Genomic DNA, 25158 nt, shown 5'->3' with positions numbered 1-25158 from the left:
GTCAACACCAGAGGATGAGGGGTTACAGTGCTGGTGCTTCCACCGGCGCAGATGCTGATATTGCACCAGTGGAAAACCCAACTACGTTTTGTCATTCCTTGGCTCTACAAATAGCACACATCCAGTCTGTCATGTCCCGAGTAAGGCTGATATGCAAGTCACGTGACAGGGGAGGGAACCGGCATGCATGGGGCATTTAGTAAGGGAGGGATTAGACAGGGGAACATGCAGTTTGCCGTTAACACTGTATGAATAAAGGGGTGTGTACAAAACCCTGCCTCAGTGTGTCTTCGCCTGATTTCATTTCATTGGGTGCTGTGAGGGACATCAAAATGGCGACGAGGCGGTTGACCCGCTCGTGCGGTACGGAGGAAGCGTGACACATTCATCACGTGATGCACCGGTTGGAGTGCTGCAAGAGTCGGAGGCACTGCCGTCGGCAATTTGACATTAAGCACCCGTTTCAGTGCCCCGCCGCCCGAAGTGCGATGCGCGGTCCCTGCTGGCTAACAGTGTGTGACCCCATCAGCAGCAGAAGGCGCTCCCAGATGGGATGATTTTGCTCCGGATTGGCAAAGGTGAGCAGGCTCAAATGGTACAAGTACAGGCCCCGCTCAGCGCCAACATTGGTGGAGGAGGCCTTTCGCAAGCCACACACCAGTGAGAGAGCATCACTTGCAGTGGGGAAATCTGCAGAGCGCTCACGGTGGCTGAAGCACCCAACATGCTCATCCCTGAAGAGTTGCACTATATGAAAGTTATATGGGCAGGAAGGACACAAGAACATTTGCAGATTGGGGCACCAGTTGCTTCAGAGAGGTGACGGCCAACTGTGACACACCAATGCATCACAGCCACATAGCAGCAGATCAGTGTTCTGTTGTGTTCAATAAGTTTCAGCTGCATTGGGCACCACTACATCATGTCTGGTTCGGAAAGACCTGACCGTGCAGGTCACCCCACCAGGGGCTCTGCCCTCAAGATTACAGGAAACCTCGCCATGCAGCTGCCCACTCATTTTTTACTCTCCAAGACCAGCAACCTCGGGCCCAGATGGAGAAGTTGGGCGAGGAATTTTGATGTGAATATCTGGCGTATAGGTCCCCTAGAAGATGAGAAGAAGCACAGCCTACTGACGCTGGCCATCGGTCCCAATGTGCGAGACATAGTGGTCGAGTTCCCTACAGGATCCACCAACTCATATGCAGGGTTAATAGCCGCTGTTATCGAATATTTCGCACCACACACCAATGTGGATTATGAACGTCATATATTACACAAGACCAAACAATTCAAAGGACGCTTTTGTAATGAGCCTCTGCATTCGACTCAAGTACTGTGATTTTAATAACTACTCTAATGAGGAGGCACTGTGATCACAAATCATCGCAGGATGCGAGTGTGCAAACTTCAGGAAAACATTGCTTCAGAAGCCTCACTCACTGGAAGAAATACTGCGCCTGGCAAGATTGGATGTGGTGGTAGCACTGCAGGTGGAGGCCATGAGCAACGTCAAAGTCACTGGCGGAGGCAGTTAACAAAATGGAGGTCACATCACAGCACAAAGGCAACAGGGAACCTTTTTACTACGGATGTGGATACGAGTTTCCTCATGAAGGTGCATGCACAGCGCTTGGCCAACAGTGCTTGGCGTGTGGAGGAGTGTGAAAAACCTGGGGGCATTCTTCCATGTAAACTCTGAGAGTCTTCTATCCAGGTGGCCTGGGGAGGGCCATCGCTTTTGGATCCCAACCATGGGGGTGGACACGCGAGGGAGGATCACCTGGGTCTGGCAGTCCAGGGGAACATACTTGTGGAACCCTAAGGTGAAACACAGTATCCTTCTGGGACAGTGGGGGATGAGGAAGATATCCTTGAAGACTTAATGGGATAAGCAGGTCTCTCTCGCTCTAATCAAAGAACAAAGCCTGACGATAGTAGAGTAACAAGGGCAGGGAAATATAAAGACCAGAAGGAACACAATCTTTTGTTCATCCTTGACACCAACATGTTCCCCTCTGTCTCAGCGTCTATCATCAACACCAATCCATCCATTCCCTATTGCAACAGTGAGGGATAACATGTGAAAAAGGGAATTACCCAGGGTATATAAAAATAGAACCTAGTATCTTGTCAATCACCCTATTATCCCTCAGTCGGCAGGAGCCATTGTCAGTTTTGTCCCGGTCCCCCTCCCCATTTCCAACACATACTGAGACGAAGGATAGGCGTCCGAGGAAGATTACCTATGGGAAAGATCCCTATTTTACTGTGAGGAGGAAGATGAATGGAAAGGCATACTACACTACCAATATGTCCCTTTAATGAGGTCAGGCAGAATCAGGCACTTGACAGCAACTATGCACATCTGACTTTTATTGAACACCGACCAGAGTTTAAAAGGGGGAGTTTTGCTAGATAAACAGAGCCAGCTGTGGGAGCAGAACGAGCCGTGGAAGCTGGATGCCAAGAAGCTGGAGCAAGGAGACCCTGAGGTATCTAGAGGAGAGCAGGACGTCGAGATGTCGAGCACGTATTTTGTGAGGATTGCAGCATGGCAAGGGAGCTGCATCTCCAGGGAGCTGGACTGGGGCGTGTTGAGTCCTGTTGGCCGTGTCTAGGCAATGCTTGTTCCCCTGGAAGGAATCCAGGTCCCAGAGGTGTCTGAGGGTTAGGTGGTGAGACCCTGAGCTCATCGCTGAAGCCAGAAAACCCCCACCAGGAGCATTGCGCTAACCGGTGAGTTTCTGGAGTGTTGTGAAACCCGGTGCGTGTGTGATACAGAAGCGGGAGATTTGAAAGGAAAAAGAGAAAGGTGAAAACTGCACGAAAGAAAGGAAAGGACAGAAGTTAAAGCGTGCAAGTGGTACAAAAGGAAAGGGCAGACGTTAAAACATGCAAGCAGCACAAAAGGAAAGGAAAGAAGCTTAAGTGGGAAACCAGAGGTTAAAGACTGCGAGCAGCACAGAAAGCAAAGGGAGAGAGAAAGAAAGTATGCAAGAAGTATAAGTAGGAAAAGAAACATAATGAAATAAAGAGGGTGTCAGCAGCACAGGAAGAAATCAAAGTCCTGTGCGCTACGCACAACAGCAGCAATAGCAACGTAGAGGAAGAAAGCAAGAAGAAAAGTATCAGAGTGGTTGTGCATAGGGGAAAGTAAAGCTATGCATTCTCAAAAGTGTCTGATACCAACCCAGTGTTGAAAGAATGAAACAAACAGCGCCACTTGCGAGAAGGTGGGAAAAGGGGGAGCTACACTGAAGAGTGAAATGGGAGCAAAATCCCCAAAGTGTTGTAAAAGGATGTTTGAACCCAAGAGAAAGGATTGCGTCTTGAAAAGTGAATCTTAAAAAACTGAATTTTTGTGAACTTTTTGTGAACCTTTGAAACCAGAGAGGCCTAAAGCACCTGTGACTTTTTGAAACCAGCTAGGCCTAAGCTTGGGCGAAGGGAACCATGAGAGATACCTACAGGAATTGTGAACTTTCAGAAGCTTGGGGAAGGGAGCCCCAAGAAAGTTAGCAAACCTTTGTAAAATATAGGACCAAAGGGGCACAAGCTTGGGGAAGGGAACCCTGAGAGGCACAACACGATCTATAAGACCTGAGAAGCTTGGGGAAGGGAAAACCCCAAAGAGAACTGAGGGATCTTTGTGAACTTGTTTGGTTTAAAACAGAGGATAGTGCCTTGAAGAGTCTAAAGGCACAATTTGGAGGTGAATTACGTTGACCTGGGAACATTTGCGAACTGATTTGTTTTGGAAGCTACCAGAATCTTGCCTGGAAGATTCCAAGGGCATTCTTAAGTTGAACTACTTTTGAACTGGCAAAACTGAACCTGACAAGATGGCCACCTGAATCCAGTCTTGTTTAATACCCCTTTTTGGAACACTGCACACCATGTGTTTCAATATTGAGGGCAAGGATAGGTTTGACACAGACAGAATTTGGTTTTGTGACTTACGGACATCGACCGTCCTTAGAAACACCAGTTGAGGAGAATCCCAAAATAGAGATAGGGCAAGATAGGCTTACACCAACCTTAAGTACTTTAGATAAGGGGTTTCAAACTGTTATCTCTTGTGCCTGTGTCTCTCTTGATACCAGGCCTGTCTCACAGGAGACAACCATTTCAAAGAGGTTTTTTCCGCATGTCCCACAGTCAGGCACAAGGTGAAGGAAGTGGCAGTGTGATGGCATGCATGAGAGAGAAACCCCAAAGACCTCAAGCTGAGGCCCCAGCGGAGGAGAGAGATCTACACCCCACCCTCTGTCTAGAGAAGCGTCTGACCCTCAGGGAGTTGGAGGTGGCAGAGCAAAGGGCTCTAGGAGGAAGGTATTTCTCAGCAGAGAGAGTTGGATGTAGTGCGGGCACCTGCCCCAGAAAGCCTTGCGGACGATGCAGAGCGTCTTGAACTTGTTGTTGCAGCCACCGGGAGCCAGTGGAGAGATTTCAGTGCTGGAGAGATACGGTCTCTGGGCTTGAGGCCAAGGACACGTCTTGCCCTCTTTGATCCCTACTCTTTGCTTTGCGATGGAGCCCCTAGCAGAAAGGATTGGGAGAAATGCAATAGTAAAGGGGCTAGCAATAGACAGAACCCAACATGTACTATTTGCAGATGATGTGATTTTGTCCCTTGCAGATCCTGCAACATCAGCCCCGACCCTGGTAGTAGATCTCAGGCTATCTGCAAAAGTTTCAGGCTTCAAAATAAACAAATCAAAATCAGAGTTTCACAATTTAAACATAAGAGATAACGAGGTATATAATCTGAAAACGTTCACTCATTTTAGATGGGCAGAAAAAAACACAAAATACTTCAAAGTAATTATATCTCTGTAAATCAACAATATGTTCACAAAAACGTACCCAGAGCTATTTAGGGACACAAGAACATCTACACAGATGGACAGGGCTATGCAACTCATGGTTAGGATACATAGCAGCTATGAAAATGAACATTCTGCCCAGGATGCTCTACCTTTTCCAAGCAATACCTGTAGAAACCCTCGTCAAAGAACTTAGATAGTGGCAGAAACTGATAGTACAAATTATATGGGGAAGGAAAAGGGCTCAATTCAGTTCGGAAATTCTGTTAGCCCCCAAAAAACAGAAGGAGGACAGGTATGCCCCAATCTTTATAGGTACCACTTAGCGGCGCATCTACGCATTATTGCAGCATGGAAACGCTATTGCACAGCCACACATCTGGGCCCAGCTGCGACTCGCCAAACCGAATCTGTGTGCAAATGAAGTAAGGAAAGCAGCACTTAGAGCCTGGGAGGAAGTAGACAGCGAAGGGCAGAACACCACCTACCCATCACCATTACCACCAATGAAGGGCAATGCTGACTTCATACTAGTACTACCAAAAGATGCATTCAGTAACTGGTGCAAGGGGGGATTCTCAGAGACAGGAGATATGCTTAGGACAGGAACGATCAAAACATTCAAAAAATGTAAATTGGATTTTGGGGTTGGAGAGAGCGACAGGTATCAGTACTGGCAGTTGAGACACTGGCAACTATACCCCCTAATTAAATTCGGAGTCACCAGACCCTAAACTCAATTCCAAAAAATTATACAGGAATCACGGTCTACCAAAGATTTTATATAAAAATCTGTAAGGTATTGACGTTACAGAAAAAGGCCTCTAACTGGGGGTACAGAGAGGGATGGCGGAAAGAGCTCAGTCTCCATATAGATAAGTAGCAATGGGAGAGATTGTTCAGAAAAGCCTGGAAACTCTTGTCAAGCACAGACATTGTTGATACTCAATTGCACATTTTATGCATATGGTATTTCTATTTGTATTTTATTATTTATATAGCGCTTTACACCAAGGCGCTTTACAGCATAACAACCAAAATACTTTAAACATGGAACATAGAAGCAATAAGATAAATAAACATGATTCAAACCAGAAAAGCAGCATGTAGAACAATTACATTTGGGAAGGAAGAGAAGAGGAGAGGTATGGGAAGGAAGAAAGAGAAAGGGGAGAGGGTGTAGAAGGGAGCGTGGAAGTCAAAGGGGGGGGAGAATGCCTGATTGCCTCTCCCTCGTCAAACACGGTGCAGACTCCCAATGTCAAAGAGGATGTGGCTTGAGGAGAACACCAATACTAACATTTTGGGCGTATCCTAAACAAACACGTTTTTGGCTGGAAGTATGTTCCAAGATTACGCTGATTCAGGGTCGAGAGATCCCCGAAGACCCATCCTGCATACTTTCGGCCATGAATTGGAACAGATGGAAAAACACGACGATAGACTAGGATTTCTACTACTGACGACAGCCAAACAAACTACAACAACGTGATAGAAAACAGCACAATATCTGTCTGCGTCACTACGGATAACGAAGGTCTGGCAAATGCTAGCATTAGAAATTAATAATTGTGACCATACAGAATCAGAGACATTCACTAAGTGTGAAGTACACCAGAGATCAGATGGGACTATTGAAATGTCCAACAAGACTCAGAAACCTAAATGTGGCATATACTTTTAAAAATATGGCAAATGAAAGAGGAACATGGAAAAAAAGAAAGGGAAAACAAACAGAGCACTACAATATTAAAGGGATACTCATAAAGGCAAGTCCTAAAATGTTTGACACCCAGGAAAAACGTTATTTTCTGTTTCTTTCGCATGTTCAATGGGGAGTGGTGGGGCAGAGCGGGGGTATCACTATTACAAAAATGTTGGACAAGTATTGTATTAAATAGAAAAATTGCTTGTTATGAATTGTGTTGCTCTAAGTGAATTACAAAAAAAGAAATGTAAAGAGTAATACCTATTCATCAAATTATTTGATGCTTTATAGTGGCATTCCCACTTTGACTTCATATCTGTATTTCTTCCTTCTCAGGGAATGTAGCAAGGGTGCTCCTTTATGGGATATTCTACCACTCGGTGAGAACTACGATATAGAAGATGCACTGAATATCTCAAAGGTAGGACACAACATTGATATGTTATATGTTATTTAGTGGTTTCTAAGCACTGACCCGGGGATCGAACCAGTGTTGCTCTGTGTCATCTTGCTTTCAAGGCGAGCACGTTGCCCTTGAGCTAGACCATTATGTGCTCTATGTTGTTGTTAACTTAAGTAAAAGTAAATATAAATTACCCGTGTTGGCACAAAATAACTTCAACAACGCGCTTTAGTTTCCCAAAGCTGCGCGTCAGCACATCACTTAGTCCCAGTTTTTATTTTACACTCTAAGATTTTCCAGTATTAAAATCCAAGCCTACAAGTCCGAAAATACAAAGAACAAATACACTGTGGATAACTTACTCAAGCACATCATGGAACAGCTTGAGAGTTCCTCTTGTTCACGGGGAGGATGATTACCTTCAATTGGCTTAGGTTAAATAAGGGCGTCACCTGATTTGTTCGTCAAGAGGTCAGCCGGATCCAGTGAAAGTCCTTTGTCTAGATCACCTCATTGCATCTGTCGCCTAGTTAACGAACAATGACATTCTTAGACAAGACAGTGCCCCCAAAGCATGCATGATAGGCTGTTGGATCAAATGGATTTCCTTGTGAAGATAACACTGTTGAACAATGGTGCTCTAATCTCTACTCCAGAAACCCCTTACCGATTGGGTTGAATTCCAGGAATAGGGAGAGGGCTCTGTCCTAGGCCATACATACCACACTGGCACAGTCTATCACTGCAACTTTGGCCTGTAAACCTGGGGAGCAGGTGAATTTGGCACCAGTCCGGTCTGTTCCTTTAAACCTGGTCCCTGGGTGGCCCTGGAAAAACCCTGGTTTGTGGTTATTTACCTGGGCCATCGGTAGATCAGGAACCAGTCTAATCAATGCCTATAAACATGGCTGCTGTGTGGATCAGCCAAAAGGCTGATCAGTGCCTGTTTGTATTTGGATGTATGGAGCACTTTTGGCAAAGCGCTCCATACATTTACATCTATATACATTTAGGTAAAGAAATTGTACAAAAGAAAGCAAACGGGCCAGAGAATAATTCAACCAGTAAAGATAAAAACAAGAAAAAAGCATCAATGGTTAGAAAGAGCAGAGAGAAGATGGGTTTTAGGATGGGTACATCATATATCAATAGAAGGTGATGATCAAATAAGCGAAGGAAGAGAGTGATTGGGAGTTAAACAAGAAAAAGAACAGAAATAGGAGAGGCACAAGGCTTGGGGGCAGTAAGGAGAAATTTGGATTTTGAATGGAGAGAACATGAGGGAGAGTAGAGAGAGACAAGAGAAGAGAGAGACAGTGGGGTAAGACCACAAATGCACATGTAAACAATGGAAATGAAATCGAAAAGAAGATGAGAGTCAAAGGGTAGCAATGAGATAAAGAGGGAAGAGATAACAGAAGAGCAAGGAGATAGTGAGAAAAGAAGGTGAATAGCAGAGTTGCAGACAGTGTGGAGGGTTGACAGGAGGGAAAGCAGCAAGGTGCAGGAAAAGGGCAGGACAGTGAACAATACATGAGAGTTATGATGAGACCTTTGATGGCTTGGAATCATAGGAATGGATGAGCGGGATGGATGTTAAAGAGGAAGAAGTAGCAGATGTGGGCAGTGTTAGAGATACAGAAGGAAAAGGATAGAGAAGAGTCAAAAGTAGCAGCAAGGATTTGGGCAGAAGAAGACCCAGAGCGTGAACAAGGAGGAAAAGAGAGCCTGAGTGGAGGCAGAGGGGTAGGCAGAGTGGTGGCAGGGAAAACAAGGACTTCTGTTTTCATGGGATTGAGGTGAAGAAAGTGACTGGACGTCAGAGAGAAGGTTAGATACAGTGGCGTGAAGAGAGTCAGTAAGGGGAAAAAGAGAAACATTTGAGTGCCATCAGTATAGAAGCGACACGATAAACTGCAGGAAGAGATAAGAGCAGAAAGAGGAATTGTTTAGAGGGAAGACAACAGAAGGCCGAGCACTGAGCCTTGAGAGAGAGCACAGAGAAGAAGACGAGAAGAGGCGATATGTCCGGCCCACGAAACAGAATAAGTTTAGTCAAAAAGATAGGAGTGAAAGCATTGGAGGACGGAGCCAGTTAATCCAAGTGAAGTAAGTGAGGAAAGGAGAATGGCTTGATCTGTATGGACGCTGCATAGAGAGGTCAAGGAGAACCAGTACAGAAGGCATGATGGGCAGAGAGGAGGGCATTAGAAGCATGAAGAAGGGCAGTGTCAGTCGAGTTAGAAGGCCGTAAGCACACTGAAGGAGAGGAAGGAGTGAGTGTAAATTCATGAGCAGGAGACCGGAGAATAAACAGTGTGCTCTAGTAATTTAGAAAATAAGAGAAGGATAGAGACATGAAGGAGGCTTCCAGGAACAGTGGGGCCATGGGTAGGTTTTTTAAGTATAGGGATAACAACAGCAAGCTTAATCAAAATAAAACAGAGGGCGTGAAGTTGAGAGAGATATGTTGGTAAGGCAGGTGAGATAGGAGCTAAATTGAGGTTATATTAAATGCATGAGAGGTGATTAAAGGTGATCAAGTAGAGAGTGCATTGGGTGAGCTCAAGCTAGGAGGGAAGCAGTATAAGGGATGGTAAGTGGGTTAGAAAGAAGAAAATACATCAATAGAAAGGGCTGGGAATTTGAAGGATAAACGTTTGGAGAAAACCTTTGAAGTGAAGTCGTCATTGAAATCAGTGTTGGAGGGAGGGTCAGGAGGACTTGGAGAGAGGATACTGCTGAGGAGTTGGAGTAGGAAAACAGGGTCTTGTGAAAGAGAGTGTGAGCTCAAAGAAATAGCCTTCACTGGCAACCACTAGGCATTAAGCGCATGATGAGTGAAGGGAAGAGAGAAACAGAAGACCAAGGGGGAATGGACTTCTTTCAGCGCCACTCTGCTTTGGAAAGAGCTGTTTAAAGGGGGACAAGAGCAGGGTAAAGCCAGGATTGTGGGGGTTTGCGAGATGGAGAAAACGGGCAGGCAGGGAAAAGGGAGGCAAGTCTGGTGAGAAGAGGAGTGTGAAGGGAAGAGGCAGTATAATCAGGAGAAGGTGTAGAGAAGATAACAAGGGGGAGGGAAGGAATGGAGGGTAGACATAAAAGAGGATGTGCGCAAGTCACGATGAGAGAAAAGTAAAGGAGGAAGTGATCAGAAGAGTAAACAGGATGGGCAGTTACCAATACCAGCTTTCAGAATTCTACCAGAGGCCAGGTTACCAAATGTTTCCCTTCTGCAAAAAACGGAGCAGAGGAATTTCACACCAACATTTATGCTCAAGTAGTAGGGAATGGAGCAAACAGGGTCAGCCCCAAACAGGGTTATCTAAAAATGAGGCAGACTGTTCTGTTTACTATTGTAACATACACGGAGAGTAAGCTGCGCACTGCAGTTCCCAACGGTGTACAACTCTACTGGTATTCGCCTTCTAGCGCTTTCATGGCCTCGTGCTCGCTTCAGGAATTTAGTTGATGGTTAGTACCTCGCCCATCAGTGCTGGGAATCCTTGTCCTTGTAGTTGCAGTATTTAAGAGTGGGGGACTAACACTGCCCCATTGCTTTAGTAGCTGAACCTCAGTGAGGGAAGAGCCAGCAGTGCAGCGTTCTTAAGTGCGGTAAAGTACATACATTACAAAATTATGCTTTCCATTTGGCAGACACTAATCCAGCCCTGGTTTTAACTTTTCATTCTGGGACTTGTAGTCCTGGGTTTATAATGGGGAAATCCAGGACTACAAGTCCCAGAATGCAAAGTTAAAACCTGGACTGGACTAGTGTCTCCGGAATGGAATAGATAATGGCATGTATCAAGTAGCCCCAGTGCTGCCCCTCATGCTCTAGGAGTGTGCGTGGAACCAGAATATGGGCCTGGCCCATAACCCTGACCTCTGGTTTGGCCTGACACCAGCCTGGTGTGTGCCTATACACATGACTTGCGTTTGGACCTTTCATCAGTCTGATTTGCGCATATAACCACTTCTCCTTAGCCCCTCATAGAACTGTACTTTTGTGTTGCACTATGAATCCTTTGGTGTGATCCTGGCTGGAAGCGGTTGTCTCAGCGCCTCATTCTGGCAAGTTTCCCATGTGCAAGGTCGTGATGATCATGGGAGGAGTGGATGTGCATGAAACATGTCAACACGTGTCCTAAGTCATGATTTAAGTCATTCGTCACCATGTGTGGTGGACCCGTCTCTGACCCCTCTACCCGTCCTTCTTTGTCTTCTAGTACACGGGCGGCTTTCAGAAGGACATCCAGAACATCACCATCGATCTCCAGGAGTTCATTCTCATGAAATCCATCGCTCAGTTTTGGCTGGGAATATTCGCAAACAGCAGAATCGACCACATAAATTACTCCCTATTCACAGCGGAGGTAAGTGTGGGGTAAGGATCAGAGTTCTGCAACGAGGATGTGAAGGATAATCGGGTGGGAAGTGGAGGGAACCTAGAAATGCTGCTATCATTGTGCAAAATGGTAGTGGGAATGGAAGCGATCAGGTCTGTCTGCAGAGAAGAAGTGGGTCAGTTAGGGGAAAACCGCCAATGCATCTAGAGGAGGAGCTTACCAAGCTGGGGTGGAAACAAAAACTAAGTGTGGCTGTAAATAAGGAACCTCACTCTCCCCAGCCCTACTGCCCGACTTTGCCTTAGGGCCTTTGCCCAGTGGAAAAGTGTAGCATTCGAGCATGCCACTATTATGATATGATGGGTTATTTATAACACACTTAATACCCAGAGGTTTCTGAGCACGGACCCGGGGATCAAACCTGTGTTGCTCCGGTCGTCTTGCTTCCAAGGCGAGCACGTTGCCCCTGAGCTATCCTCCCGAGACAATATGCAGCATCCGGAAGTGTAGGCCTGGCTTCGCAGTACTGGTGAAGCATATGTGAGGAGGACTCAGAGCAGGAGGGTGATGGGACAGCTGGGTTGGTGAGGTGGCCAAGGGAAAAGGGCAAGAAAGGTGGGACATTAGCCAGGGCAGGCAAGCTGGGGGTGACAAGGGCGATCACAGTCTGGGCTTGAAGCAGTGACCTCCACACTCACAGTGAGAAGGTTGAAGGTGGGGTGTAAATTTCGAAGTGTCTCCTGCTTTGAGATATCTGTTGGGGTGAGCTGAAAGGATCCAGGATGTACTGCGACAGCATGGAAGCCTGGCGCAGGAGATCCAGGATGTACTGCGACAGCGGGGAAGCCTGGCGCAGGAAGGCGGCCTTCGGCAAACCTGGCCCGGACAGGACATCATCGATCCCCTACATCCTGTGCGTACCCTCAGTGTAGATTATACTGTGGCAGGCCAGGCAGGCTGCTGGACTTTCCCTCAGTAGAGATTGCACTGTGACGGGCCAGGCAGTCTGCTGAACTTTCCCTCAGTAGAGATTGCACTGTGGCGTGCCAGGCAGGCTGCTGGACTTTCCCTCAGTAGAGATTGCACTGTGGCGGGCCAGGCAGTCTGCTGGACTTTCCCTCAGTAGAGATTGCTCCGTGGTGGGCCAGGCAAGCGACTGGACTTTCCCTCAGTAAAGATTGCACTGTGGCCGGCCAGGCCGGCTGCTGGACTTTCCCTCAGTAGAGATTGCACTGTAGCAGTCCAGGCAGGCTGCTGAACTTTCCCTCAGTAGAGATTGCACTGTGGCGGGCCAGGCAGGCTGCTGGACTTTCCCTCAGTACAGATTGCACTGTGGCATGCACGGCAGGCTGCTGAACTTTTCCTCAGTAGAGATTGCACTGTGGCAGGCCAGGCAGGCAGCTGGACTTTCCCTCAGTAGAGATTGCACTGTAGCAGGCCAGGCAGGCTGCTGGATTTTCCCTCAGTAGAGATTGCACTGCGGCGGGTCCGGCAGGCTGCTGGACTTTCCCTCAGTAGAGATTGCACTGTGGCGGGCCAGGCAGGCTGCTGGACTTTCCTTCAGTAGAGATTGCACTGTGGCAGGCCAGGCAGGCAGCTGAACTTTCCGTCAGTAGAGATTGCACTGTAGCAGGCCAGGCAGGCTGCTGGTCCTTCCCTCAGTGGAGATTGCACTTTGGCGGGCCAGGCAGGCTGCTGGACTTTCCCTCAGTAGAGATTGCACTGTGGCAGGCCAGGCTTGCTGCTGGACTTTCCCTCAGTGTAGATTGCACTGTGGCGGGCCAGGCAGGCTGCTGGACTTTCCCTCAGTAGAGATTGCACTGTGGCGGGCCAGGCAGGCTGCTGGACTTTCCCTCAGTAGAGATTGCACTGTGGCAGGCCAGGCTTGCTGCTGGACTTTCCCTCAGTGTAGATTGCACTGTGGCAGGCCAGGTAAGCTGCTGGACTTTCCCTCAGTAGAGATTGCACTGTGGCAGGCCCGGCAGACTGCTGGACTTTCCCTCAGTAGAGATTGCACTGTGGTAGGCCAGGCAGGCTGTTGGACTTTCCCCGTTTGTTTACCATTCTTGATCACAAAATCAACTTTGCTTGTTTCAAGGTTCATTGATTTCTTAAATGTTTTGGGGCTTTTCTCCCTCATTTATACTGCATTATGGATCCACTAGACTTGCTCTAAATGAATGCATTCTTATAAACCAATATCATAAGCCTTTTCCACTGATGATAACACATTTGCCTTTTACATTTGCGTTCTTCCTTTGGGTTTAAGCCCCTCTGATGTGCTGCTCGCTCTTCGGTATGGGATAATAAGCAGAGGTGAAAGACGCAACCTTTGATTTAATGAGGCTTGGGCACCCACCCACTGTGGCACCAGTGCTCAGTCTGAGGTTATAAAGACAACAACAGGGAGGTCAAAGGAGCACTTTCAGACTGGTGGGAGTGGTTGACGTGGAGGAAGTGTCAACGATCAGGGGGTCTGATGGAAAGGGGGAAAAGAATGTTAGTGCTGAGAAGTTAGTGAGAGGAACCTATGATCTTATGTGGACAGAACTGAAGAGGAGCTTTGCTCGAAAAGGCTGATGGGGTTAGTCTTGGGATGAGGAATGGCTCAGCATGCCTCCCTGGGATGGAGCTGCGCCATATGGAAAGAAAAATCCGTTTGATGAAAGAGGTAGAAAGGAGAGACGGTTTGTCCTGGTGCCATCACATCAGGGTTGTGCGCCCTAATGTGATGGATGTTTCTCATTACTTGCGTGTGGACCTCCGCAAATTCAAGTTGGGAAAACAATTGACAGCGTTCTTTTTTTAGTGAGTTTTTTTACTTGGAGTCCTTTGTGGTATCATCTGCTCCCAGATACAGACAGGTTGCATGTGTGCTCCTCCCGGCGCGTTAACAATTAAACATGCAACACAATGTGAATAGATTCCATGTTTCTGTCCACCACCTGAATGAAAGTGGATAAAAATATCAACATTTGTTTGGCTACGCTGTTGCATCGTGTTGGGTGCATGGGGTGGCAACCTGATGATGCCGATATGGAGACGACATAGCCATACTGACAGATCCAGTAGCCCGGGCTGAATTAAGAGACCCGATTAGGGATTACTTAGAAGCCAAGAGACCTAAAGGGTCATATCAGGTCAGTTACTGGATGCTGTCACGATGCTGATGAGCAATAACCTAATAGTGCTGTCCACAGCCAGGAAGCGAGTTAGGAGTTTGACTGAGAAATGAATTACTCAAGGAACTAAATGAGGCAGAGAAGTGTCAGAAATGAACGCCTGAAAGAGCCAATCCTAGAAGACTAGAGTCGATGAAAGGTCAGCCTACCACAATGAGAATCAATAAAGCTGAACTCGCCGTCCGGACGCTGAAACATTCAGCTGCATTCATTAAAATACCCAAGGGACAGAAGGGGGGACAAACCACATAAAACGCATTCAGGGCTTCTTACTACACATCTGTAATGCAATTGCTGGAGATTAGACAAGGTATTGTTAAAGGTTGAATTGGCACAGCTCTAAGATGTTTGCGCTGCAACGCCAAGGCCTTGTCGTGGCGTTGCCCCTCCTGAGTATTTCATTCTTTCCAATTCTACTTTTAATGATACCTAGAACGTCTTAGCATAATGTATACAGAGCTGAGAGGTCTGTAAACGTCCTATCTGGATTCTGTGATGCTTCCTAGTCTTGCTGGCAATCATCGGGTACGATTGCCGGCTTCTATTACTGTGAAAGAAGTATTGCCTTAATCCATCAAAAGCAGACAGTTCCCCAGCAGTATTCCGCAAGGTTCCAGAACCACATTGGCCAATCCACTGACTGTTAGGGAGGGGAACAATTTGCCCACATCAGAGTTTGAGTCACACATTACGGTATTTCGGTGAGGAGCCAAGCAAATGTTCCCATGTAGGCACATAGACCTTAATCATTTGGATGCCAAGTTGTTTACACACATTCTGGTGGAGAGCCGGGATCTATCGTCCTGCATAGGAATGCATTTGATTATGAAGCGGCCTCCATCGAATCTAAAGGTCTCCTTTGCCCTCCTCTTGGCATTAGATGCTGAGGAAGAGTTTGACAGGGTTGATTAAGGATTCATGCAAACTATACTTCAGGAATTCCAACTGCTAGAATTGGGCTCAATGGATCCTCGTCTGGTAGTTTCTCTTTGGAGTGGGACACTTGCCAGGGATGTTCACTGTCTCCTATGCTCTTTGCACTCTCTGTGGGGCCTTTCGCCACCAGTATCAGGGATAATGAGACAATTAGACACATTCAACTAGGAACAAGGATGCATAAGACCTGCTTGTTCGCAAACAATTCAATTGTAATGGTCATTAAGATGGCGGAGTCCCTGAAAGCGAACCACACACAAATAGAACAGTTTGGACAAGTGTCAGGTTTTAAAGATAATACTGCTAAACCTAGAATACTTAATTATGCCATCCCTGCACCTTTCATACACCAAGCGGTGAATCGAGTTCCCTACAAGCGGTTCGGTAAGTCATTAAAATACCCCGGGATACAGTGACCCCTAGGCTAGCCCAACTGTATCTGGATAATTACCCGATATTGCTTGAGAGGACATGGCAAGATGGAGGGGACTTTACCTTTCATGGGTGGGCGGGATCTCTGTACTTAATATAAATATGCTACCGAGAATGCTAGATATGTTTCAGGCAGTCCCTATTCCTAACTTTAAAAAAGGTTCTAGGTAAATTACAGACTGATATGCTGAAGATTATACGCTCAAGTAATAGTCTTATTTGCATCTTGATAGCAAAGGGGACTCTCATGCCCATGTCTACAGGTATACTAAAGGGCAGACCAGGCAATGGTGATTGATGACCGGACCCAGGTGAGGTTGGAGAAATTCTGTGTAATCATGGAGCAGACCATAGCATGTCTGGTTTAGGAAGCCATGAAGCCATTACCCTGGTCCCAAAAGAGGCTAAGAACATATGAGTTAAGAGGTATTCTGTGGTAAATCTGCTGTAAAAACACCCAACGGAATTACCCTTACTGCCACTTGGTCTGGCAGAATTATTGTTGGACTACAAGTGGCAGCAGTGACAGAGTTAATCCCCCTTTTTTGAGAGTCCATTGGGGCATTTTTGACAGAATTACCACCACAATAACTCAGCCAATTTTGCTGATTGTTCACAGAAAGTGGGAAGATTTGCATCCAGAATGACGCTGGAGGTAAATCCCCCACTCCAGGGCCATACTCGTAGTCAGTCTTGCGAAAAAAGTAGCAGTAATTTTGTTACTGACAATTTGTTCCCGCACAGCCATGGTCGTAATGTGCCTCATAGAAATGCACAGCCTAGAATGACTTCTTTCCCTTCTCCATTTACTCCACAGCTCTTCAGTAAGGATTTTACTGCAGATATGAAAGACAAGAATTTTGAGATGTTGTGCAAGGGGTAAGGGGGGTACAAACATTGTCTATCTTATAAGCAATTAAAGGAAGCCTCTAGAACATTTTAAAGAGTAGTATGTTGTTGGGAATTAAGAGAGTCTCTGACACCAAATGAGGCATTAGGTGATGCACGGCTCCATGAGATGGCCATTTTACCAAAGACTCCCTGGGTATTCCAGAAGGCAGGTGCCCCCAGGGAGATAATCCATGTCATCTACAAACTGATTAGAGGGCAGAATAATGAGGGGGGGGCTTAACATGCAGCGCGGCATGGCTCAGTACCTACATCTGAATGAGGCGCACATCATATGTACACACAGCGCACCTGACCACAGTACATAAGTGATATGCAAAATAGGATGGCACCTAGTAGGAGTGATAGACGTTGGAGAGTCGGGCACTTTGGGATATTTTTGGTTCAAAGTGAAGTCAGAATTTGAGGATGGGACAGGGTCTAGCAATGCCGGACGATCCCTTCTACACTTGACCGGGAACTTCACAGGACATGTTCCACTTTCTGGTGTCCCATTAGCTTTTGAGTGCAGAGTTGATGATTTCCTCCATTGATGGAAGAGAACATGGTGCTTATTGGTAATAGTGATGCTGACCACAAATCTGAGAGTGCATGTTTTCGTAGAATTTGGTATCTTACTTGGGCTACATGAAGGAGAAATGTAGCAGCCTTTCCGGCCCAATACAACTGAAAGCACTACATATTGTAACTGACTGATTGGCTACTGGTAATATTTCTGACACCTTATCAATATCCTGAGAGAACTCTTGATTGTTTCATATACTTGATAGGTGGGGAGTGAGGAGACATAATGTGGTTACCAATTTTGAATTGTCTTGAAGATGTTCTATATTACATGGACGCGGTAGCGTCCATGTAGTTATGGTTAAGTTGGTGTTTCCATAGGAAGAGCATTTTTTGGGTGGCTTATAACTTCGCCCCCTCTGGACGAATCCTCACCAAACTTTGCAAAAAAAGTATATGGCCCACTCTGAATTCATTTGAAATGTCTGGAGAGGTTTGGTCCAGGGGGGGCAAAGTTATAGGCGGGGTCCCAAAACATTTGTTTTTTTCCCATAGACATAATGGGAAAAAAATGTGTGAATGCCTACAGCCCAAACCGCTGGACGGATTTACACCAAATTTGTGGCAGGAGCGGGGGCTTGGTCCCGAAAGCGTGCTTTTGCAAATTTGGTGTAAATCCGTCCAGTAGTTTTTTTTAAAATGACCAAAATGTAAGGCAAAAAAATTAGTGATATCTCCGTTCACTCTGCGGACGGACTTCCCAGTTCGCTCCGCAGACAGTGCCCTGATTGGCCGAGCGGCTTGCGTGATGTCCGCGGACATGCGACATGTTCGCTGATTGGACGGCGTGGTGCGTGAAGCGCGTCAGATTTTCTGTGGCGCCCGCCATCTTGCATTCGCGGACGACCTCAGACAGCACAGTGAAACTTGGATTAAAAATTGTATTTAGTGGAGTGTGTTGGTGTGTAAGAGTGTTTGGGGAGAGTGGGGGAGTATGAGATAGGTTCAATGTTCTGTTTTTTTATGTGCTAGACACTTTTGTTGTGTTTGATTTTTCTGCGGACAACACGGCTGTTCTGAAATGTTCGTAAATAAACAGAATGGATTCGGTGTCAACTTGAAAGTGTTCTAAGAAGACTCGTGGGGTCCTGGAATGTTCGCAGAGGGTGTCCTGAAGACGTTGTCTGTATTGTTCGTTGTCAAGCTGAAAGTGTTCTAAGAACACTCGCGGTGTCCTGAAATGTTCGTACATAAAGAAAATGGGGGTGTTCTGAGGACATTGTCTGTATTGTTCGCTGGCAAGTTGAATGTGTCCTATGAACACTCGCGGTGCCTTGAAATCTTCGAAAATAAACAAAATGTGGGTGTTCTGAGGACGTTCACCATATTGTGTGCCTGCTTAGCTGTATCCAATGAGGGAATGGCACAGAGAATGAAGTGGAAATGGTAGAAGGGCTGTCTAAGAGTTATGCAGTCCGCGGACAGGGCGTGCTACATCCGGGGTTTTCCAGCAAATCCAGCATGGAAAAAAGACTGTAGGGATCAGCCAATCAGATGTTGAGGTTGTGGATTTGTGTTCAAAGAGACTGTGTGTAGTGAAGATGGCAGAAGTGGAGAAAGTCAGGGTGTTGGTGCTTGGGGAAACGTTTGTGCATGGTTTACAACAGTATACTCAATGCAGGCATGTTGCAAAGAGTTTTGATGTTAAAGGAGTGGAGGTGTTGTGGAGCACTGTGCCTGATTGCAATGTACAGGTAATTGTACAAGTTTGTGAAGATATGGGCAGGATCAACAGTCCTCATGTGGTAGTTTTGCACTATGGTGCTTTCCATTTGGGCTATGTCAGTGCCCCTACTTTGTTGTAGATTTGGAACACATGGTTCAAGCAGTAATGAACATCCTTCCAAATGCCAAAGTAATTTTTTCTGGATTAGTACCTAGGGCAATATGGGACAATAGTTCAGTTTTTTTTCCTCAGCAAAACAATGCTAGGTGTGTAATCAACCGAGGCATGTGTGCCTTCATGCTTAGAGCTGGTATGTTCTTCTGTAATAATGAGAATATTGATTCCAGTAATGCTGTTTATTTTAAAGAAGATGGCATTTCCTTATCTTTTCTGGGAAATGCCATTCTGTTTTAGAATGTAAGGGTTGCTTTGGAGAAGGTTATGTGAAGATTTTAGGAGTAAAGTAAGAAAAATACAAAAAAATACAAAACAGGTGTCTGTCAAGCATCTGCAAAAAAAACAAAAAAACGGCTCTTTTCAGAGCCAACCTCAAAGGGGAAATGGGGCACACTATTTAAATTTACATTCACCACGCTCAGATTTTCGATATGTCCGCGGACATGGCGATAGTCCGCGGACATCGAAATCACTAGCTAGGGGTTCAGTATGTTCTATGTTACATGTATATAAAGTCAGGGATATTATGGTTAAGTTGTGCTACTAAAAACATGAAATTCAGTAAAAAAAACTTTGTTAAAGGGACAAATGGTTAAGTTGCTCTACTAAAAACCTATGAAATTCAGTGAGAAAACTTTGTTAAAAGGGACGTTATGGTTCAAAGTAAAACCGAAAAACCCCTGAAATTCGGCAGTTATGGTAAGATAAGCAACCATAACTCGCACCACCGTGCACTGCTAACACTAACACCCAGGACATCAAAGATGACATCACAAGTTTTTTTACTGAATTTGATAGGTTTTTAGTAGCGCAACTTAACCATAACGTCCCTTTTAACAAGTTTTTTCACTGAATCTCCATTAACATTATGGATCAGGCCTTGCAGTGGTAACTGGACATAACAGATTCAGGCCTAGCAGTGCCAAAGAGATCTAACACAATAATGACCTGCACTGCTAATGTGCTTTCGTGCCTGCATTGTTCACTGTACATAATTTAACAGTATATTCCAGTGATAACTGGCCTTACAGACTATCAGCCACATTTTGAGTTTGTAAGAGCAGTAAAAAAGTGGTGGTAATTCCATTACCACCACTTTAGTTGGACAGTAACGGAATTACACTGTTTTACTGGTCCACCAAATCCCAAGTTTGGCGTTGAAGTGAAGGATTTACCTCCAGCATTATGCTGTGGGTTGTATTAGATTTTGCATTGCTGCTAGCTGGGAATGAAGGCCACAACCAATGCACTGCTTGTTGAGGAGGATGGACTGAGACTTTGTTGTGCTAACTGACTTAAACCAATCATGTCTTGCATTGCTAACTGGGCGTAATTGGATAATGCTTTCGGTGCTTGCTGGGCATAATTAAATCCAGCCATTCGGTACTAGTGGTTTTAACGAATTTGGCCTCACAGGACTGACTAGGCATAATGCTGTTAGGCATTATAGTGATAGCTGGCACAATAGAATAAAGGCTTATGGTGCTAACTGGGCATAATGGAATCATGGTGTGTGGTGGAAAGTGAGAATATTGTAATCAGGACTACAAGGGGTGACAGGGCATAATGCAAACAGGCCTTGCAGTGGTAATTGGACCAAATGTAATCAGAAAATGCAGCTAACTGAGCAAAAAACAATTGTTACAGTGAGTGCTAACAAGAATCAAGTAATCCGGCCTTGTCCTTAAGGACCGGCAAAAGATTGGTTGTGAAGTTATTAGGAATAGAGAGGAGAGCAAAGAAGCCATGGCACTGTGTCGATGCACACATATCCGGTGCTCACACGCACCTCTTTGACTCTCTCTACTCTCTCTACTGATCTGAACTTCGGTTCCCAAGGGCGTTCAACCTACCAGCGCCTTCAGACCATACCAATGGTATATAAGGCGCTATATAAGTGCAAAATAACATAACATAACATAACATGCAGTTTGCAAGAACCCAGGCTCTTTGCTAAGATAGGCTTCTTGGTATGTTTGGATGTGCCCTGTCAGCTGAGACTCAATTTGGGCAAACACTGGGATCAAGTGCGAGTTCATGTGGAGACCCTGTTGGGTCCATTCACACATGCACATCATACCCTTTAAGGTTGTGGCCAAGTAGGGTTGGCCTGCATGATCTCAGTGAAATGGTTTTGTAGAGGGATGGGACTTCAGTTGGAGCAGGAGATTGAAAGGTGAGTTGGTTGTTTGGATTGGGTTTGGGCAAAGCAATGCCTCAGAGACCTTTCAATAGGCGCCTTCTGGCTCGTCTACCAGAATTGAGCGAGACAATTGCAGATAGATAAGCATTTGGCATGTTTACACTTTGCAAATGGGCATTAACATAGCACTGCAGACAGAACAGCGAAATAAATCTGCAACGTGTAATTGGCGATTGCTTCCCAGTACTTGCGAGCGTGATAATTCAACGATTGCTATGTGTCTGGTTGAAATCGGGTGTCTCGTGGGCCCCAGGCGTGGCTGAGTAACACTACATTCAGAATATCTCTGAGGTGTTAGACGGCCATCGAAAAGGAGGCCTTGGCAAATTAACTACCAATTAAGGGGTCTTGAGTTTACGCTCCGAGATTCCAAAGCACTACTGTTAGGAACGTGTTTCTTTTTTGATGCATTTTAGACTCATGTTATGAGGCCCCCGGTGTATTTGCTGTTTGTTTGGTGTTTCTGACTTCTTTTCGGCTAAGTGGAGCTTCTTTTCTTGCTCACTTGCCACTGTAACTAATTCATTGGGACAGCACTGGGAAGACCCTGTGCCCATGAGTGCAGGGGGGACCTGTCCTGCATTCTTTTTCGTGGGTAGTAGCACTCTATGGTTACGAGTGGAGGGGCCCCACCCCTATGGTTACGGGGCCCCAGCCTCCACCTTTCTCTACTCTGGGTGGGTTGCTTCGCCTGGGCACCGTGTTCTCCATAGGCTAGTGGCTGTGTACCCGTTTTTAATGCTTCACGTTTGTGCATCTTTTTTAACTGCAACGTTGCTATAACAAAGCAAGTATTTTCAGAGGACACGTTCACCCCCACATGGCGGTATCCTGATGCTGTAAACAGATGCCTATTGTTACCCATCTGAATGGTACTCATGTTATCGACCTCGGAAGGATAAAGGGCTGAGTGGACTTGCTGTAGTTCGAACCCGTGACCTTGAGGTCAAGCACAGACCCCTGCAGCGTATGGATTAGTCCACTGAGCCATAGAGTCTGCTCACGTGGCTGTAGACCTATCCCACCGTTTTAATCCTTGTCTCATTACGAGCATGGCGGTCCGGGAACTACGATACCGGTAAGCATGCCGGTAAGCATGCCGGTACCGTAGTTCCCGGACCGCCATACTATCAGATCTGCTCGCAGGTGCTGTCTCACCCGCCAGGTTTTTCCTGGCGGGTGTAATGGCACCCACGAGCAGAGTACGTCGGATGCACCGGCACAACTCTGAATGTGCCGGTGCATCCAACGTCCCCATCTCCATTCAGCCCTATGGGGCATAATGGGGATCGGAAGGCCCTTGATTCCGGCACCCGCAAATGGGCAATTACCGGGTCCGCCAAGCTCGGCATGACCCGGTTCTTGCCGATTCGCGGGTGCCGGAAAAAATGCAACTGTTTTTAACAGCACGGCTACCGCCAGAGTTGTAATGAGGCCCACTGATATGTTGTTCGTCGTCCTCTGATTCAGCGATGGGAATTACCGTATACGCTCATTCCCTTCCGAGGGCTTTTTGCAGAGCTAATAGCCGGCAACCTAAAGGAATGTAAAGTGGCTCAGTGGCTCGAGGTGGGTTAACATAAGCCTACATGATTCTCACTCCCAAGACATGAAGAGTCCGTACTGGGGGTTCCAGTTTTCCTACAATGGCCACCTACCACTGGAATGCCCTTCCCAATCACCTAAGAATGATGGAGTCCCACTAAGCATTCCGCAAAGCAATCAAAACCAAGCTTTTTGTCTGAATGTATACTGTCAATGATCACTATGTAATAATGACTGCATTGTAAAAATGATTTGTGTATGCAACTCTGAACTCACCTGTTTTCCATGTAGTTTGTACTTGTAACCAAGAGACCTCCTGGGTCGCCTGTTAACCACTTATTCAAAATTTCCTGGAAAATTCATGTAACAGCACCTTGATGCCTCTGGGCTGTAAGTGCGCTATATAAATGCAAATAAATAAAATAAATAAAACTCATTGCTGCTCTGGATCCCAGAGAGAAAAGCATTGCCTCCTTCCTAGACCGGGAGAATCATTTTCAGGTGCTTCCTCCATTTCAGTGCTAGGAACAGCCAGGGGCTGCCCTGAACCTCTTCACCGAGTGTGGCTTGCCTTTAGATGAAGCTCTTCCTGTGAAATGGTGGCGGAGCGGGACGCCATTGCTACTCTTCATTTTAGCAGCCTCGCTGTCAGACATTGCTGCTTGTGGCTCTGCTTCTGCTTTAAGTCATTGGACCAGTTAGATGCTGGGGCTAAGTCCTGCTGTCCTGCCTCCCATCACCTGTGATGTGCTGGAAGCGTCAGCCCTGAGTCTGCTCCAAAGCCACCTGGCAAAGCTGTGCGGTGCCCTCTGTTAAGAGGCTGGCCTTCATCTTGAGCCCTGAGGTCCTGGCACTGTCATAGTCCAGGACTGTGAGTCAATCACCAGAGACTGCGACCAATGGCAGCAGAGGCGTAGCCAGGATTGTCCAACAAGTGGGACCTGAAGCTAATGTAGTTGGGCCCACCGCAGTGACATTGACATCTGTAAATGCCCACACTCCCCACACAGTGCTTCTGAGTGGGCATTTACAGATTTTGGGTGGGCCTTGCCTGCTCAGGCACTACCCTGGTTACGCCTCTGCATGGCAGGAGTATCCAATCTTGATTCTGCAATGGACTGGGACTTTTAAACCTTTGCTTTATATTTTTTAAGCAGTTTGTGTTTTAACCCACTTTGATCCCCACCTTAAACTGCACCTTTGTATAATTCTGTACTGATGAAATGGTGCTGGTGGATGTAAAACTGTGCTTGGGCTCCCTTTCACCACTTTTTATCTACACTTGAAGTGCTTGTTACATTTGTAGATATATTTGTGAAATTTAAATAGTATACCTTTTACTATACTCTGTATGGACACTCCTTTACCTGGAGTGTTTGTGTGTGTGTGTGTGTGTGTGTGTGTGTTCTGTACTGGTAAAGCGTCGCTGATCAGTCATGTATACAAGTGAGAATGTTGCCTCGCTTATGGGAAAGCCTTATCTACTACTACAGTTGGTCTCTTTGGACCCCCCACACCAGTGGTATTTAAAAAAAAACTGCTAACAGTGGCATAGTTTAAAATTGCATAATCTCCAGTGAGGCACAATAAGGCATAGCAAGGCAGACAAAGTCATGCCACGGTATAGGAAGTCATAACAAGACATTGCAAGGCATGAAAATGATTAAGTCATAACTGTGCTTACTGGGCATAATGCAATCAGGCCTTGATGTTCTAATTGGACATAATGTAATGCGGCAATTTTGAGCATCATATAGTCAGCCTTGGAGTGCTAACTTGCATAATGAAATCAGATGTCGCAGTTCTAGTAGGGCATACTAGAATCAGACCTTGTATTATGAACTGGCCATAATATAATCAGGTTTGCAGGGCTAATGGATCAAACCGAATTATGTCTTGCAGTGTCTAACTGGGCATAATCTATTGAAGTGTTGGACTAATTACTGACATTATTTGGAATCCCAGCTTGCATTTCTAATTGAACATATTGGAATCAGGTCTTGCAGTGCTAAATGGGCATAATGAAATTAGGCTTTGAAGTGACAACTGGGCAAGTGGACGTATTCCTTACAAGGCTGAAAGGGCTAATTGAATCAGATGTTACAGTACTAGCTGGGTATGATGGAATCAGGCCAAGCAGCTAACTGAGAATACCATAATAAGGTCTATCTTTGCTAACTGGAAAAATAGGACATTACTGCGCAGTTCTGATTAGGCATCTGGAAATAGGAATTAGGTCTTGCAGTGGTAACTCG

At 46.0% G+C, this 25158-nt stretch overlaps 1 protein-coding gene across 3 annotated transcripts in view; it reads left to right on the top strand.

Moving 5' to 3' along the window:
- Window positions 1-25158, top strand: part of PROM2 (prominin 2) — a 531075-nt gene that overhangs the window by 389154 nt on the left and 116763 nt on the right. For all 3 annotated transcript variants that reach the window (XM_069619114.1, XM_069619113.1, XM_069619112.1), the window contains 2 exons: window positions 6874-6958; window positions 11170-11316. In XM_069619114.1, coding sequence (XP_069475215.1) covers window positions 6874-6958; window positions 11170-11316 — 232 coding nt within the window. The remainder of the gene's footprint in view (window positions 1-6873; window positions 6959-11169; window positions 11317-25158) is intronic.

This window comes from Ambystoma mexicanum, chromosome 10, assembly GCF_040938575.1.
Source record: "Ambystoma mexicanum isolate Mex_15411 chromosome 10, UKY_AmexF1_1, whole genome shotgun sequence".
NCBI lineage: Eukaryota > Metazoa > Chordata > Amphibia > Caudata > Ambystomatidae > Ambystoma > Ambystoma mexicanum.
This window is presented reverse-complemented; position numbering and strand designations above follow the sequence as displayed.